Source organism: Saccopteryx leptura, chromosome 10, assembly GCF_036850995.1.
Source record: "Saccopteryx leptura isolate mSacLep1 chromosome 10, mSacLep1_pri_phased_curated, whole genome shotgun sequence".
Classification (NCBI taxonomy): Eukaryota; Metazoa; Chordata; class Mammalia; order Chiroptera; family Emballonuridae; genus Saccopteryx; species Saccopteryx leptura.
The window spans coordinates 68152690-68170542 of NC_089512.1; the positions used below are offsets into that span (position 1 = coordinate 68152690).

At 43.0% G+C, this 17853-nt stretch overlaps 2 protein-coding genes across 6 annotated transcripts in view; both read left to right on the forward strand.

Annotated features, from left to right (window-relative positions):
- The window catches only part of TMF1 (TATA element modulatory factor 1), a 36765-nt gene extending 34138 nt beyond the window's left edge, over window positions 1-2627 (forward strand). For both annotated transcript variants that reach the window (XM_066350820.1, XM_066350821.1), the window contains 2 exons: window positions 817-942; window positions 1988-2627. In XM_066350820.1, the coding sequence (XP_066206917.1) occupies window positions 817-942; window positions 1988-2131 (270 nt within the window). In that variant the 3' untranslated portion in view covers window positions 2132-2627. The remainder of the gene's footprint in view (window positions 1-816; window positions 943-1987) is intronic.
- Window positions 2628-7459: 4832 nt separating this feature from the next.
- Window positions 7460-17853, forward strand: part of EOGT (EGF domain specific O-linked N-acetylglucosamine transferase) — a 48409-nt gene continuing 38015 nt past the window's right edge. The window contains exons 1-5 of one of the 4 annotated variants that reach the window (XM_066351099.1): window positions 7460-7598; window positions 12582-12717; window positions 13512-13735; window positions 16071-16171; window positions 16782-16890. In XM_066351099.1, coding sequence (XP_066207196.1) covers window positions 13526-13735; window positions 16071-16171; window positions 16782-16890 — 420 coding nt within the window. In that variant the 5' untranslated portion in view covers window positions 7460-7598; window positions 12582-12717; window positions 13512-13525. Of the gene's footprint in view, window positions 7648-9071; window positions 9093-12581; window positions 12718-13511; window positions 13736-16070; window positions 16172-16781; window positions 16891-17853 lie in introns of those variants that run through there. The other 3 variants (XM_066351100.1, XM_066351098.1, XM_066351101.1) reach the window with 3 other exon arrangements.

Consider the following 17853-nt stretch of genomic DNA (forward strand, 5'->3'; position numbering starts at 1 on the left):
TGCCAGCAGCTTTTCCAAACATTACAAAAGGGAAGTTGTTACGTTGAAAAATACCTATTGCCGGATTTAGGTAAGTTGCTCCAACTCCCCTTGAGGACTGAGTAAAGGTGATGGGAGAGGTTAGAACTGGAACATTGTGCACATGAAAGGAAACATCAAAAGCGGGAAGGGAGTACTTGCCCATCATATCTTGCTTTAAAAAATAATGTAACAAGACATGTTAAAATGTTTAATGTAGTTTGTGTTAAACTTGATACACTCAGAAGTAAAACTTTGCTCTTTTATTCCCATTGTATGATTTCAGTATGTTCAAAATACTACTTTATTAAAGAAGATCTTGAATTGGGAAAAATCGATTAGAATAATCTTAATGCTTATTTTATGTAACCTGGCATGCTGTACTTGAGGGCCCCAAATGAATTTCTCTGGTAGTCTGGTAATGTGATCTGTACACTTGGAGATACAGTAGAGTATGGCTTTATTTCTTTGGGTTTTTGTAGTAATTTAGAATAACTAAAATATATGGTATTTCATTAGATTAGAGAAAAATACAGGGTTGCATAAGCCAGACAGATGATTGAATTCTCTTCAGTTCATTAGATCTTTCATAGTAAGTCCTGTCAATGGTATTACCTCTGAAGAAAGTCAAAACCCTTTTTTTGCTACTGTTTTCTTTTACTTAAGAAAGAGCCACCTCATGGTTATATGTTAATATATTTCTTAAAAAATAACACATTAAATAAATATGTTCATACTAGTAGGAACATTTAACAAGCTATGTGTTGATTTAAATGACTTTCTGGTAATGTTTCTCAGCTAGAAATTGGCAATCTAGAAAAAACACGCTCGATAATGGCTGAAGAGCTAGTTAAATTAACAAATCAAAATGATGAGCTTGAAGAGAAAGTGAAGGAGATACCCAAACTTCGAACTCAGTTAAGGGTAAGTATTCTTCACTTAAGGATGAATCTAAAATATTTTAATCCAGTTAATGAATATATGTTTCAACCACATATATATGTTAATGATTTCTTTGAAAATTAGAATATTAGTATTTTGGTAAAGAACTTTAAAGGTAAATCTTTTATCTTGCCTTTCGCATTCATTATACATTCAAAGTATTTTTCACAATCATGTTTAATCCCATATAGGAAAATAACTAGATTTTATTGGGCAAGGCTAATTTTAATACCCTTTTTATGATCTTAGTATTATTTTATTGATATTATATATATCACAATTAGCATATTTGGTATATCAGTAGTCACTGTTAAGCCATATATGAAATGGGTTTTTTTTACTTTTTCCTTTGAGGTCAATGCCATGTAATGCTTAAACCACAATGAACCAAAGATATTAAAATTTCATCAAATGTGCTTAAATTAATGGGATAAAACACTGATTCGGCTATATATGGGGAAATTGTAGATTTAGTTGAGAGATATGGTCAACTTGATGGCTTGGTTTTTGCTTTTTTTTTTAATTCCTTTTTAATTTATTTCAACATACTGCAGTATGAGTTTAATTTTTCTAAGAGCTGACTATATACTCTTTTTTTTCTTCTTCTTTTCCAAGTGAAAGGAGGGGAGATAGATAGACTCCTGCATGTGCCCTGACCGGGATCCACCAGCAACCCCCATCTGGGGCTGAAACTTTGCCCATCTGGGGCCATGCTTGCAACCAAGCTATTTTTAGCGCCTGAGACAGAGGCTTCATGGAGCCATCCTCAGCACCCAGGCCTATGTGCTCGAGAGCCATGGCTGTGGGAGGGGAAGAGAGAGAGCAGAGAGAAGGGTGGAGAAGCAGATGGTTGCTTCTCCTATATGCCCTGATGAGGAATCAAACCCGGGACTTTACACATACCAGGCCAACACCAGGGCATATACTTTAATTTAGATTATAATGTGTTTATTAGTGATTTGTTTATGATAATATAATCAAGGTGTTCTGTACAGTATTTTACAAATTGTAAACATATATTTTGTAGGATTTGGACCAAAGATACAACACTATTCTACAGATGTATGGAGAAAAAGCAGAAGAAGCAGAAGAACTTCGATTAGATCTTGAAGATGTAAAAAATATGTATAAGACTCAAATAGATGAACTTTTAAGACAAAGGCTAGGTTAACCTCTGAAAATTACATTCCTATAAAACTGAATGTAACATTTAATAACTAAAAGTAGACTTTCAATAAAGTCTCAGAATTAGAAAGCAGAATTTATTGTAGAGTTCAAGAATTTTAAAAATTGTTTTATAGTATATAGTAATATTTGCAGTTAAATTATTTTGTGCAATATTTGAACTTTATTTTTGAAACTATCTTTAAAGATTTATATTTTAAAGCATCTTTTTTTTTTGGCTTGAATAGCAACAGGGATATATTACTTTATCCTTATATCAGTATGGTTAGAGAAGGAGAAGGTGTTCATACATTGTATTATAGCTTAATAACTAATTGTATCTATAATTTGTTTGTATATATTGAGAACATTGAGTGATATTAACATACTGAGACTTTGAAATTTTTCACACTTAAATCTTCAACATTTGTAATTATTGCTCATGAAAATGAACATTGTGTCCAAGAAAAAAAATATTAAACTTCCTGTTATTCCATTTTGAACTAATATTATTTTCATTTAATGTAGAAGCCACACTGGCACAGAGGTGTAAAGGGTGAATAATATAAATTTTTAAAATGTGATGTAAACATTTATTTCATCCAGATTCCACAATTAAGTCTATACACATATTTTCCCCTATTTGGAGAAAACTATAGCTATTTAGGTTGGATCATGGAAAAAATGTGCTTATAATGATGGTATCAGTAACATTTAAGTGTTTTTGAGAGGTTTTGTTTTTACTACCCTATAAAATGAATCAAAGTAATAAAATTAACAATTTTTTAAAATTAATTTTCATATTTTGGAAAGCCTTATTTTTGGCACATTAAAAATGAATGATATTATAGAACATTCTTAAAATAGAGAAATTATAGGAGTTAATTTAAATTTGGCATTTGCAATTCTGTGTAACTTATTTTTTTCTTGAACATTTAAACACAAAAAAGTGCAGAATAGTTTCAAAAAATAGCTATGCCTTCTTCCAGATGTTATTTTGTTCAAAAGTTAACCAGGCTGTGTTTTGTAATTGTGAAATATTTTAATACCTTTTATTACTGAAGGTCATTTCCCTGCAAATACAAATATCATTTCATTTTTAGTTGTTTTGAGAACTAGACTTCAGACTATAAGAGTAAGTAAGCCATGTTGACGAATTTGAATGCTTTTCAGGGCAATTCAAGTGGCATTTTTATTCTTTTTGTAGTCCAGACAATATTTCTGTCACTGGATCTCTGATGTTTAGCATTAATAAATATTCTTTCAAAGTGAGCCAGATTCATAAAATTAATTTTCTGTAGTTTAGTGGTAAAATGAGTGACAGCTTTTTGTCACCTTGAATTTATTTATTTATTTTTTAATATTCAGGGGCTGACAGGGAATAAGACTGATAGCAATAAGAAATGTACAGAATTAGAAGATCTAGCAAACTTAAGTTGCAAAATCCTGTCAAGTGTTTGAAACTAGAAGTTTAGGAATTATTAAATTGTTTTTAAAAATATCCATTAGTGAGAGAAAAAAAACAGTTGTGAAGAAAAGATTGAAATAAAACTCCTGTACCTTCCAAGTTTATAATATTAAACATTCTCTTCTTTTAAACCTTGTTAACATTAATAAAACCAGTTTACCTTAAAACGTTAAAGGGTTTACAATTACTTAATTAAATATTAATAATTCAAAGCAGCTAATTTACTTTCTGGATGTATATTACCATATGGTCTTTATCTATAATGAATAGTTGATATTCATAAATTGAGAAGTATACTGAATCAATTTCTTAAAAAACTCCTCTAAATAATAATACATATTGGCCCTGGCTCGTTGGCTTAGCGGTAGAGCGTCGGCCTGGCGTGCGGGGGACCCGGGTTCGATTCCCGACCAGGGCACATAGGAGAAGCGCCCATTTGCTTCTCCACCCCCCCTCCTTCCTCTCTGTCTCTCTCTTCCCCTCCCGCAGCCAAGGCTCCATTGGAGCAAACATGGCCCGGGAGCTGGGGATGGCTCCTTGGCCTCTGCCCCAGGCGCTAGAGTGGCTCTGGTCGCAGCAGAGCGACGCCCCGGAGGGGCAGAGCATCGCCCCCTGGTGGGCAGAGCATCGCCCCTGGTGGGCGTGCCGGGTGGATCCCGGTCAGGCGCATGCGGGAGTCTGTCTGACTGTCTCTCCCCGTTTCCAGCTTCAGGAAAAAAAAATAATAATAATACATATTGAAATTGGTTGCCATATTAGCTTTGTCATTAAGACTTCTCTATCCATACTCTGGTAAAATAATATTTACATTTTAATGGATAAGAATATAGTTTGCAGTTACATGTTTCCATTCTTTTTTTTTTTAAGTTTTAATTTTATTCATTTTTAGAGAGGAGAGACAGAGAGGGAGAGAGAAGAGACAGAGACAGAGAGAGAGAAGGGGGGGAGGAGCTGGAAGCATCAACTCCCATATGTGCCTTGACCAGGCAAGCCCAGGGTTTCGAACCGGCGACCTCAGCATTTCCAGGTCGACACTTTATCCACTGCGCCACCACAGGTCAGGCCCTATGTTTCCATTCTTGAAAGAAAAAGATACCACAAATCTTAATTTCCAGAAATAAAAGAAGAGTCAAAAGTGGTATGAACATTGTTTTTTTTTCCATTTAGACATCTAGGTACAAATGATAGGCATCCTTTCAATTCTTGGGAAGCTAAATTAGTATCATTTCTTGGCCTTGGCTGGTTAGCTTAATCGGTTAAGAGCATCGTCTGGAAATTACAGGTTGTGGATTCTATTCCATGTCAGGGCACACACAGGAAACAACTAAGGAATACACACGACTGAGTAGAACAAATGAATGCTTCACTTCCTCCTCCCCTCTCTCTCCCTTTCTCTCTCTGTCTCTCAAAAAATAAAAAATTCCTGCCTGATAACTTGGTTGGTTGGAGCATCATCCTGGGGCACAGAGGTTACCAGTTCCATACCAGTTCGATTCCCATTCAATTCCCTGGTCAGGGCACATACAGGAGCAGCTCAATGTTCCTGTCTTTCTCCCTGCCTCTCAAAAAAAGAAAAAAATATACTATTTCTTCTTTTCATTTGCCTCTTTTTCGAGAATTTCCAGTGTCACAGTGTTAGCACATAAAAATGTATCAAATGTTATCTATGTTGTGATTTAAGATATCCTAAATATGGATAATTTCTAAACCTAAGGAAACATTAGTGTTACGGGGTTGTTTTTTTTTTTATCTTTCTTGAAGCTGGAAACGGGGAGAGACAGTCAGACAGACTCCCGCATGCTCCCGACTGGGATTCACCCGGCATGCCCACCAGGGGCGACGCTCTGCCCACCAGGGGGAGATGCTCTGCCCCTCCGGGGCGTCGCTCTTTTGGGACCAGAGCCACTCTAGCGCCTGGGGCAGAGGCCAAGGAGCCATCCCCAGCGCCCGGGCCATCTTTGCTCCAATGGAGCCTTGGCTGCGGGAGGGGAAGAGAGAGACAGAGAGGAAGGAGAGGGGTGGGGTGGAGAAGCAAATGGGCGCTTCTCCTATGTGCCCTGGTCGGGAATCAAACCTGGGTCCCCCGCACGCCAGGCCGACGCTCTACCGCTGAGCCAACCGGCCAGGGCCGGGGTTGTTTTTTTTTTTGTTTGTTTGCTTTTTTGTTTTTTTAGAGAGAGAGAGAGAGAGAGAGAGAGAGAGAGAGATGAGAACCATCAACTCCATAGTTGCAGCACCTTAGTTGTTCATTGATGACTTGCTCATATCTGCCTTGACAAGGTGTAGGGGGGCTCTAGCTGAGCCAGTGACCCCTTGTTCAAGCCAGTGACCATGCAGTCAGGTCTACGATCCTACCCTTAAGCCAGTGACTTTGTGCTCAAGCCAGATGAGCCCGCCCTCAAGCTGGTGACCTTGGGTTTTCGAACCAGGGTCCTCTGTGTTTCAGGCTGACCCTCTATCCACTGCGCCAGGCTAAAACTTTATTCTAAAGGACTACAATTCATTTTGACTCAGCTATCAGGAAAGCTACATTTCCTGCACATAACAAAAATAGGGTTGTGGCAAGTAAGCTGAGAAAAGCATTTTAAAAAATTACTGTCCTTATTGGTATTGGGTTGGCAAAGTATATAATATGCAAAGCTTTTACATATAGAGTGAGTTAATAAAGTACTTCAGAACAATGACTGGCACATGTCAAAAACCACATGTTTTTGCATTATTTGTAAAACCTAGTTTAGCAGGTTACTAATGGAACTTGCTGCAATTCTCGTACCAGCATCTAAAAACTTACTTTAAAAGCATATAAGCCTTTGGAAAGAAACTGTCTATGATCATATTACTTAATCTTAGTGACTTCATGTGTTTAAGCATCAGCCTTCACATAATTCGTTCAAGTTGAATCAGTATTGACTAATAACTTTAATATGAACTCCACAGAATAGCATTTGAACTTGGTGAGTTTTCGGATAGTACCCAGACAGGCAAGTATACTACAATATGATGTGTGAGTACTCCAACGAACCCTCACCACCAGACAGGCCAGATTTGAAAGTTACAATGGGGCCTGACTTGTGGTGGTGCAGTGGATAAAGCATTGACCTAGAACACTGAGGTCCCTGGTTCAAAACCCTGCACTTGTCTGGTCAAGGCACAAATGGGAGTTGATGCTTCCTGCTCCTCGCCCCTTTCTCTCTATCTCTCTCTCTCTTTCTCTCCTCTCTAAAATGAGTAAAGTTAAAAAAACTTAAAAAAAAAAAAGTCTGACCTGTGGTGGCACAGTGGATAAAGCGTCGACCGGTTCGAAACCCTGGGCTTGCCTGGTCAAGGCACATATGGGAGTTGATGCTTCCTGCTCCTCCCCCTTCTCTCTCTCTCTCTCTCTCTCTCTCTCTCTCAAAGTGAAAAAATAAAGTCTTAAAAAAAAAATCATTGTGCCTGACCTCTGGTGGCGCAGTGGATCAAGCTTCGACCTGGAACGCTGAGGTCTTCAGTTCAAAACCCTGGGCTTGCCCGGTCAAGGCACATACGGGAGTTAATGCTTCCTGCTCTTCCCCGCCTTCTCTTTCTCTCTTTCTCTCTCCTCTAAAAAAAAAAAAAGTTACGGCGGCAACTGTCCTAATTAAGAAAACTGTCTGAAAATCCGCTTCCGTGCAACGCAAACAAAATGAAGGCGAGTCGGGTTTTCCGCCACCCTACCCGAGAGTCCTTTATCAGCGCCGAGAGGACAGTCCAGCTTACGTAAATCCCGGGCTCTTCCCAGCTCAGCGGCGCGACTGGGGTGAGCGCTAACGGCGACGCCGCCCCGCCCCTTTCCCCGTTCCCGGCGCCGCCCCGCCCCCTTCCTCCCGCGCGGTGGCCGGTGCCGGGGCTCCCTGGCGCTCCCTGGCGCCCCCTGGCCCGGCCGTGGCGCGCAGGTTTCCGGTGAGCCGCAGTAGCCGGTTGTGACGACTCCCTCCTCCTGAACTGCGACCGTCTCCTCCGACTTAGCCCTGACTCCTGGCTCCAGGTGGGACTCGCCCCGGATCCGCGGCGCCTTCCCCAGCCCCGGACGCACGGTGGGCGCTCCTGCCCGCTCCCGGCGCGGCTGCCCCGAGCGCTGCAGCCTCCCCCCGGGCCCTAGGCGTTCGGCCCCTTCACGGTGCATGTAGTAAGGAGGATGCCCGGTCTGTGGCCCGCGCCGCGTGCATCCGGTTTTCCAGGGGTGCAGGACAGGTGTGGGTGGCCCCCGGGATCTCTGCGCCTCGAGGCAGCTCCGGGGTGGAGAACCCGAGCGCGGCTTAGTGGCAGCGGAAGGGCGCTCGCCGCTGACTGCGCAGCCCTGGTTCCCCGACTGTCGTTATATTCGAGCTGGCAAACCCCGCCCGGGCATCTCAGGCAGCCGGGTCCGCTCACCCCTGGCCTCGTACTGACCGTGAGACCGCGGGGGCGAGCCGATTAGGAGTCACTGGGAATCTCAGATGCGCTTAGCTTTTCACATGCCTTCTGTAAGCGTTCCCACGCTCTGTCACAGAGCATTGCCCCATCTCATCCACTTTGGCCCCCACCAGCCATGGCGTTTCACGTCTCATCATCGTTCAGACTTTTCCCTTTTCTCTTCTTCCTTTTTGGTCTCTAGAAATCCAGTTAAGGGATGCAGGAGTGGAGGGAGCCAGCTGCTTTGTGCTGAAGGAAAAAGTAGCTCAGCTGCTAAAGCTTCCATCTGCCTGAGAAGGGCCCCCATCCCTCCCCGGGGTCCTTGAGGAGGACTGACACTAGAAGGGCCACTGCCAGGCCCTAGGGGTGTGCTTTTCTGCACCAGCAGCCACCTGCTTCTGGCTTATGCAAGTGGGTACGTGCCCTCTGCATAAGCCAGGTTTCTGATCTCAGTCTTTAGATTTTCCCATGACCTAATTGTTACTCCTCCAGGGGTCCATGGATTCAATTATCGCCTAGACTCCAGGGCGATAGAGTTGGATAACCAAAGGGCAGAAGGGCTTGGTCATTACAATGACTGTAGTACCGAGGAGGAGGATGAGTCAAAGGATAGGACTTCCTGCTTGTTGAACAGTGAGGCTCAAGTACTAGTGTGATTCAGTGAGTAGGATTACTGCATTGAGAACCAGGGAATTGTTTGCACCTAGGAATGTTTCATCTGCCTGCACTGCTGATACCTGTGCCCAGCTGAGGCTTGCATAAAGTGGGCCATCTCCTTCCTGCTCAGCATTAGAATCCAGCTGAGGGTGTGGTACCTGCAACTCTGCCTTTAACAGTTTGGTCTTCATCAAGGCAAAGAGTGCCAAAAGCCAGGCCTTCTGTTTAGACCTTATCTCACTAAATGCCAGGATCTTTGCTTCCAAGTTATCTCTTTAAATTATTTTCTCTCTTATTATTTCTATTCAGAATATCACCTGGATAATAAAATCTACTTCAGCATCTTTTTTAGGTATTATGTTTCATTTCTGAAAGGTTTTATATGTTGAAACATTACAACAGCTTCTGGGTTGTTCTGAGGATTAAAGAGGTAAATATTTTCATTATATGATACTATTATTTTAATATGTACTTTTAACTTTTATAAAATTGCTATAACTCACTGTTTGATAAAAGTCCCAACCAAAAAGATTAATTCAGATCACCTTTACAACAGATTACAGTGTACTCTTTAGCTACACCTGAAGGAAAGACCACTATGTTTACCACTCAGAGGGGAAAGGGTTTCTTCCTGGTGTCCCCCTCTGTTCAGTGGTGATCTGTTGGTTTTGGAACTTGAAGCTTGATGGAACATAGCATTTTGTTTCTTAAAGCCTCATCTCTATCTCCCTTAGTTAATTAAGTGGGTTTTTTTTAATTGAATGAAGATTGATTTTAAAAGTTGGGGTTTGGTCCTGGCCAGTGGCTCGGTGGATCGAGTGTCTGCCCGGCGTATGGACATCTCAGGTTTGATTCCTGGTCAGCGCACACAGGAGAAGCGACCATCTGCTTTTCCTTCCCTCCCTCTCGTTCTGCTCTCTCTCTCTTCCTCTCCCGCAGCCAGTGGCTTGATTGGTTCTGGTGGGTATAAAGTAATTTTTGATAGTAATAGGCAATACTTAGAAAACTCTAGGAGTGAAATCCAGGCAGCCTGCCTCAGAGAATGGAACCTTAAACTCTTCCTGTCCTGCTTTAGAATTGTGAAAAGAGATAATGGTCACAGCCCTTTTTACCCCATTTTTAATTTACCCCATAAAAAGTAAATCTCTTGGCCAGATTTCTCCTATACAACACAGATAATAATGATAATATCATAGTCAATGATTATAGACAATAATCATTCTTGGTTGACGTTAGTGGTATTTTTTTCTCTATAAAAAAAGATTGCTGCCTGACCAGGCGGTGGCGCAGTGGATAGAGCGTTGGACTGGGATGCGGAGGACCCAGGTTCGAGACCTCAAGGTCACCAGCTTGATGAGCGTGGGCTCATCTGATTTGAGCAAAGTTCACCAGCTTGGCCCAAGGTCGCTGGCTCGAGCAAAAAGATTACTCGGTCTGCTGAAGGCCCACGGTCAAGGCACATATGAGAAAGCAATCAATGAACAACTAAGGTGCTGCAACGTGCAACGAAAAACTGATGATTGATGCTTCTCATCTCTCTCTGTTCCTGTCTATCTCTCTCTCTGACTCTCTCTCTGTCTCTGTAAAAAAAAAGAAGATTGCTCTTTCCATCAGAATGTAAGCTTCACAAGGGCAAGACATTTAGTTCTTAATATCTGTTTTTTCTTTTTAATTGATTTCGGGGGGTAGAGAGGAGAGACATTGATTTGTTGTTCCACATTCCACTTAGTTGTGCGTTCGTTGGTTAATTCTTGTATGCACCCTGACTGGGGATCGAACCTGCAACCTTGGTGTAAGGGATGATGCTCTAACCAGCTGAGTTAACATAGGTCAGGGCTCAAGAAGTTTAGTTTGTGAGTGCATATTCATTGATGTATCTTTGGTGCTTAGAGTATCTGTCACATAGTATAGTGTCACGTACTGGTTGTTATTAGTCTATTAAACAGATACACACTTGTTCAGAGCCGTGGCACTTCGGTTTCTTCTGTCTCCCTGCCATGTGTTCCCTGCTCCTCATCATTCAGGTCTCAGCTCAAATGTTATTGAGCACCCTGTACCCCACCCAACCTGTCTTGAAACTTGTATTTAATAAATATCTAACATAGAATTTAACATGCCAGGTGCATCTAAACACTACCAAAATTTAACTCACAACTACCCTGTGAGGAAGGCTTATTATAATTTCCATTTTACAGATGGAAAAGCTGAGGCACAGAAAGGTTAAATAACTTGCTCAAGGTCATACAGCTTTGGAAGCTGCAGCTGGATTCAAACCTAGTTGGTCCAGTTTTAAAATCCATGTTCTAACTCTTAGGTTGTTACCTTTATTTCAGTCATCGACAAACTGGGCTGTGTTAAGGCCTTCCTCCCATTTTTGTTAATAAAATTTTATTAGAACACAGCCACCCCTATTCCTTTAGCAGAGGCCAAAGCTGCTTCCTGACAAATGCCACGTTGAATAGTTGTCACAGAGACTGTACAGCCTGCGAAGTCAGCAATATTTACTTCTTGGGCCTTCCTAGAAAAAGTTTGATTCACAGCACTTGTCATCTGAAGTTGTGTATTTACTTGATTGTTTATTTTATGTCTCTAGCACTAGGTTATAAACTATGAGAGCAGGGGTCTTTTTTGCTTTGTTCTTCTCTGTATTCTTAACTCTGATAAGAAATAATATTTTGGCTGACCTGTGTTGGCACACTGGATAAAGCATCGACCTGGAATGCTGAGGTCCCTGGTTCGAAACCCTGGCAAAACCCTGGTCTTGCCCGGTCGGGGCACATATAGGAGTTGATGCTTCCTGCTCCTCCCTCCTTCTTACTCACTCTCTCTCTCTTCTCTCTAAAATGGATAAATAAAGTCTTTAAAAAAGATTTAAAAGGAAAAGCCATAGTATTCTGAGATTGGTTGTCAAATTAGTGGCCAGAGAGTGAGAGCAAGTGACAGATCTGTAGTCTTCAAATGGCTGCAGGCCAGCTAACAAAGACAGTTCACATTCTTGTTTTGCTGTTGGGATTTTGAATTAATTTCCCCATGCTTATTCTGCAAATTCATCTAACCTGGGGAGCCCCTGCTTGTTTAAATGGGGGTGTTCCAGACCTGGCCTAGCCAGTGCACAGGAGCCGACGTTTCTTCCTATGGACTCGGCTGTCTCTGAGCTGGCGCTTCACCTCCCCCACCCTTTCGCCTGTAGCTCATGTAAATTCTTCTAGACCACCTCCTTCTTCCCTCTTCTCCTTACTTGATATATAAAAATGCTTGCAAAATTCTAGGATGACAGACATGCTGTCTTTTCTCCCTAGGGAACTTAGATTCCATGCCCCAAGACCAGTCTTCTCTTTGGCTAGCATCTTTGGCTCAGTAGACCCGTACTTATAGAAAGACTTGTAGCTATGGACCAGTGGTTCTCAAAGTGTGTGCCACGGTGCACTGGTGCACCCTAGAAGATTTCCAGGTGTGCCCTATGGTATTCCAGAGAAATATGTGCCTGTTGGGGACCAAAAATCCAACAGGGTTTTTGGAGTTTAGATTTTTGGGGGACAGAGGTGTGGGGAATTGGCTGTAAGCTGACAGTCTGCCCAACCCCCCACCTCACTTGCCTGATTAGGTTGCAAAAAGCTGTTAAGCTGTGGTGCTGGATTGTTTACATTACCCCTCCTTGTTCCCAGAAAGACTGGAGGCAAGTTTCCTCTATCCTTTGTTTGGTGTAAAGTTAAGATGGGGGTTTTCTGCACTTGGTAAAATTCTTGGGTTGCCTTGGAAATGTGATCAGAGACCATTGATTTGCTAATGGCCTTCACATTGCCCTATAAATAAAGCAAGATGTGGTTTTTGGGTGCTCTTTGTTCTTGCCAGCAGCAATTACAGGACCCTCCGGAACCCATCATTTTTTGTTTGTTTGTTTTTTGTTTTTTGTTTTAAGAGAGAGGAGAGAGAGAAAGAGAGAGAGAAAGGGGGGAGAGGAGGAGCAGGAAGCATCAACTCCCATATGTGCAGGGAGTTTCGAACCAGTGACTTCAGTGTTCCAGGTTGATGCTTTATCCACTGCACCACCACAGGTCAGGCCTGACCCCATCTTTTATTTCTTTAAGTGTATTTTCTTAATTCTGCACTGTTCCCACTCGGGACCTGGAATTACTAGCTGCACTGGTTCGCGGCATGTGCCCAGATATAAAAATAAATATTATACCATTTCATTATGGAAATACTCTTTTTGTTAACACATCATTATTATATTTATTATTAACACATCATTAATTATTTGTTTCTCATAAACACAAGAATGAAAAAACTTAACACATTCATGCTGGAACCTGCCGAATTTACTAAATCTTAGTAAGAATGTATCTATATATATAAAAAGATAACCTTTTTGTCATTTTTTAATTTTTTAACCCCTCTTTTTTATGAATTCTAAAGAGCATAACTCAAAAAATGTAACATAAAAATGTTTTTTAATGTTAGAATAAATTTAATTTTGTCATATTTATTTCATTTAATTACCATAAAAGTACACTTGGACTTTATATTTTTTCTTTAATATTTGACTTCATTATTATAACATATTTCTCAGAAATTTTGTATATAGTGCTCCTACAATTATTTGTAGGATTTTAAATGCGCTCCGACTTTAAAAAGTTTGAGAATCACTGCCATTGAAGTTAAAGAATTTTAGTGTTATAGCTCTTAACAGTGGCTGACACATAACAGATGAACAGTAAATACTTGTTGAATAAAGGAACATTACTTAGTGATGTAGCAAAGTTTGTTGTAATTATGCTTACTTAGCTCTTGACCTCTTTGATTTTTAAAGGATATGTCTTAATAAACATGTTTACAATTTGATCTTTAGGTTTGGAGGTGGCTATGTTAATGCTGCTTGTCTTTGGAGTATTGCTTCATGACATCCAACTAAATAGCCAAGATGGGTCTTCTCCTGAGGTCAGTGGCATTCCAGACAAGCCTCTGTTTAACTATGCCAGCATCCGCTTGCCAGAGGAGCACATTCCCTACTTTTTGCACAACAACGGGCATATTGCCACAGTCTGTAAGAAAGACCCACATTGTCCTTATAAGGTAAGCATTATTTCTTATTTATTAAAAGTATGCAATTTAAGCTACTTTGCTAATTCTAATTCTGCTTTATTACTTGAACTTGAAGGTAGAATTTTATCTTTTGGTTGTAAATTTGAGTCAGTCAGTGTATTTCATATAATGCTTCCAAGTGACCAAGATTTGTTTAAAATTGTGTCCCACTTATAAGAGTGAGATTTAAAATTTAAATCACTAGTAAGATAAATGGGCAAACAATACTATTTGTATACTCTATAAATGAATCAAATTAGATTATATGCAGAAAAAAAAATGTCTGGTGAAAAGTAACTAAAGAATTTCAGCCCAGCTGGGTAGCTCCGTTGGTTAAAGCCTCATTTCAAAATGCCAAGGCTGCAGTTCCCTGGTCAGGGCACATACAAGAATCAGACAGAGAGTCAATGAATAAGTGGAGTAACAAAATCGATGTTTCTCCCTCTTTCTCTATTTTACTCTCTCTAAAATCAATACATTTAAAAGTGAAAGAATTTCACACTTTTTCCTTCAATTGCACTTAAGATGTTTTTTAGCACTTAATTTTGATAATAACACCTTCCCCCACGTCTCCACATAATTGAGATTGCTACTCTGGCTTTCCTTCTGTTTTAGAGTTGTTGGAAAGGCCTCAGAATGGAGCCTATTAAGATGGCTCATGAGGCCCTAGAGATCAAAGCTGGGCATGTGAGGCACTTCCTTTCCCACAGTGCTGGCACAGGAAGCCCTCTGAGAAGCAGGCCCGGAAGCCGGCAGGAAGCCAGCCCGGGATCCAGCCGGGGAGCCAGCCCGGGAGCCATCCGGGGAGCCAGCCCGGGAGCCATCCGGGGAGCCAGCCCGGGAGCCAGTCGGGGAGCCAGTCGGGGAACCAGTCTGGGAGCCATCCGGGGAGCCAGTCGGGGAGCCAGCCGGGGAGCCAGCCGGGGAACCAGCCCGGGAGCCAGTTGGGGAGCCAGCCCGGGAGCCAGCCGGGGAGCCATCCGGGGAGCCAGTCGGGGAGCCAGTCGGGGAGCCAGCTGGGGAGCCAGTCGGGGAACCAGCCCGGGAGCCAGTCGGGGAGCCAGCCGGGGAGCCAGTCTGGGAGCCAGCCGGGGAGCCAGTCGGGGAGCCAGCCGGGGAGCCAGTCTGGGAGCCAGCCGGGGAGCCAGTCGGGGAGCCAGTCGGGGAACCAGTCTGGGAGCCAGCCGGGGAGCCAGTCGGGGAACCAGCCGGGGAGCCAGTCGGGGAGCCAGTCGGGGAACCAGCCGGGGAGCCAGCCGGGGAGCCAGTCGGGGAGCCAGCCCGGGGGGAGCCAGCCCGGGAGCCATCCGGGGAGCCAGTCGGGGAACCAGCAGGGAGCCAGCCCGGGGGGAGCCAGCCGGGGAGCCAGTCGGGGAGCCAGTCGGGGAACCAGCCGGGGAGCCAGCCGGGGAGCCAGTCGGGGAACCAGCAGGGAGCCATCCGGGGAGCCAGCCGGGGAGCCAGCCGGGGAGCCAGTCGGGGAGCCAGTCGGGGAGCCAGCCGGGGAGCCAGCCCGGGAGCCAGTCGGGGAGCCAGCCGGGGAGCCAGTCGGGGAGCCAGCCCGGGAGCCAGTCGGGGAGCCAGCCGGGGGAGCCAGTCGGGGAACCAGCCCACACTCCCCGGCTGCGCAGGTGCTCTCTAGGCGTCTGTCCCTCATGGGTTGCAGAGCTGTCTATGCCTCGTGGAGTCTCTGCTGACCTTGATGGATGAATCAAGTTGATCCATTTAATTTAGCTCTGATTCTTTTGGTGACATAAATTCCATTTTAAGAATTTTAATCAGTCTTTACAGAGTGATTTTCGAATCACTTTGGTCACTGAGAAAGGCTGTTTCATGAAGCTGCTTCCAGAAATTTCAGTTCAAGTGGTCTTTGGTAATTAGGTAAAGCCTAGATGTTTGGTTAGGGGCCAGACATGGGGAGGGTGTGGATTAAAGGGAATTGTTATGAGGAGTCTTAAGATTGCTATTCTTAGAATTTATTCCAGTTTTTAAAGATTTTTATTTATTTTTATTCATTATAGAGAGGGGAGAGAGAGAGAGAGAGAGAGAGAAGGGGGGGAGGAGCAGAAAGCATCAACTCCCATATGTGCCTTGACCAGGCAAGCCCAGGGTTTTGAACCGGCAACCTCAGCGTTTCCAGGTTGACGCTTTATCCACTACGCCACCACAGGTCAGGCCATATTCCAGTTATTTTTATTGCATGAGTATATACTGTAGAATATAAAAGTAAAAGTTCTATAAAGCTGTTTTCTTCGTTGGATAATCTAAGAGCCCTCCCTGTCGGACGAAGGGAGCCCAGTCTAAATGCACATGTTTTATATTCTAGAAACACTTAGAGAATCTGAAGTCCTGCTGGGGCTACGAGGAGTCCTGCCCCCCAGGGCTCCGGTTCAGTTACCCTGTGTGCACCTACGTGGACGTGGGGTGGTAAGTGCCCCGATGGGATAATTCCTCCCCTTTCAGTCACCTTTCTCTGCAGTGTATGCTGACACTTCAGTTCCTAGCTAGGCTCCTTGCGTTTTAGATAGTAATTCCTTTAGATATCAATCTGTTTACGTTGGATTCAATTTGACAAGTCCCCCCTCCCCAGGAATATCTGTCCTTTCCTCTGCCAGAGGGAGAAAACAGTATATGTAGATCACAGAAATGTTTTTCCCAGCAAACACTAAGAAGATAAATTGATGTTTTCCTCATGATTCTGGAGGGAAAAGGTAAATGTAATTACTGTTTTCAATACATGCAAAGTCAATGGAATAAGGAAAATACAGCAATTAACAGTCCATTCTCTTTGGCTCCAGTTGGCCCTAACTTCATACATTTGTGTGTAATTGTATGATAAGGAACTAAGTATGTAAATAATTTATATCAGTAACTTCATGTAGTAAAAGATCGTTTTAGGAAAATCATGATAGTTTATTTTAAAACAATTAATGAGAAACTTCTAGCAATTTAACTTTTAGAAAAAAGATTCAAGGTTCAGAAAAGGTAAAAAAAAAAAAAAGGAAGTGACAGAACGAACATGTTTGTTTGCACGTAGGACGGACACACTGGAGTCGGCCCGGGACACATTCTGGGAACAGGCGGACTTTGGATATGCGGGAGCGCGCCTGCGGGAGCTGCGTGCGCTCTGTCAACCGGAGCGGATGGTGGGCAGCCGCGCCGCTGGTGTACTTGAACATGCCCGTGCCCTTTAGAGCGTGTTGTAGAAACAAGGTGGACGGCACTCTAAAAGGACTCCTAACTCATGCATTGATTGGTGTAGACTTTTATTTCATCTCCAAAAACAAGTTGTTCTGTACCTTTTGGAAACCATGTTGTCGTTTCATGCATATATCAGATAAATTGGTAAACTGCATCTTGACACATTTCCTAGCAAGTAGTTTGGGACACCCACCATACTGCTGTCCACTTAGGACTTGACAGTTTGCAGAGAGCTGTTCTGTATGTGAGCTGGCAGGATTCTTACCAGCAGAACAGAGAGCCAGGGCAGGGAGGAAAACAAGGTCCTCAGAGGCGTTAAGTAACTTCTCTAAGACCACACAGCTGCTACATGGATTGTACCTCTATAGTTAGGATGCAGATCTTGTGTCCATCCTGCCACATTGCTCTCAGTGAAGCAGACCATTGCCCAGGGGCAGTTTGGGATAGTCAGTAGCAGGACAGAGGCCACACTGCAGGGTTCAAATCCTGATTCTTGGATGGGGCACCCAACTGTCCATATTTTTCTTCTGCTTTTAAGCCATGCCAGTTTCAGAGCTTGTGGTAAGGATGAAATGAGACTCTATTATAAATATGCTCAGTGCAGGGCATGGGTTCCAGCAGATGGCTCAGTGTGTGTCTTTAAAGATCCAGGGAGTTGTAAGCACTTGGGATTAAGGTTTAGTTATCTCCCAGTGTTCTTGAACCCTGATTGAGTCTCTGATGTTGCAGGCATCTCCATTATCTCCTGGCTATCAGAAAATTCAAGAAAAAAAATTTTTTTCAATGCCTTTAACAGGTTTTTTTTTGTTTTTTTAGTGAGAGAGGCAGAGAGTGACAGATGGGGACAGTTAGGAAAGGAGAGAGATGAAACACATCAGTTCTTTGTTCTGGCACCTTAGTTGTTCATT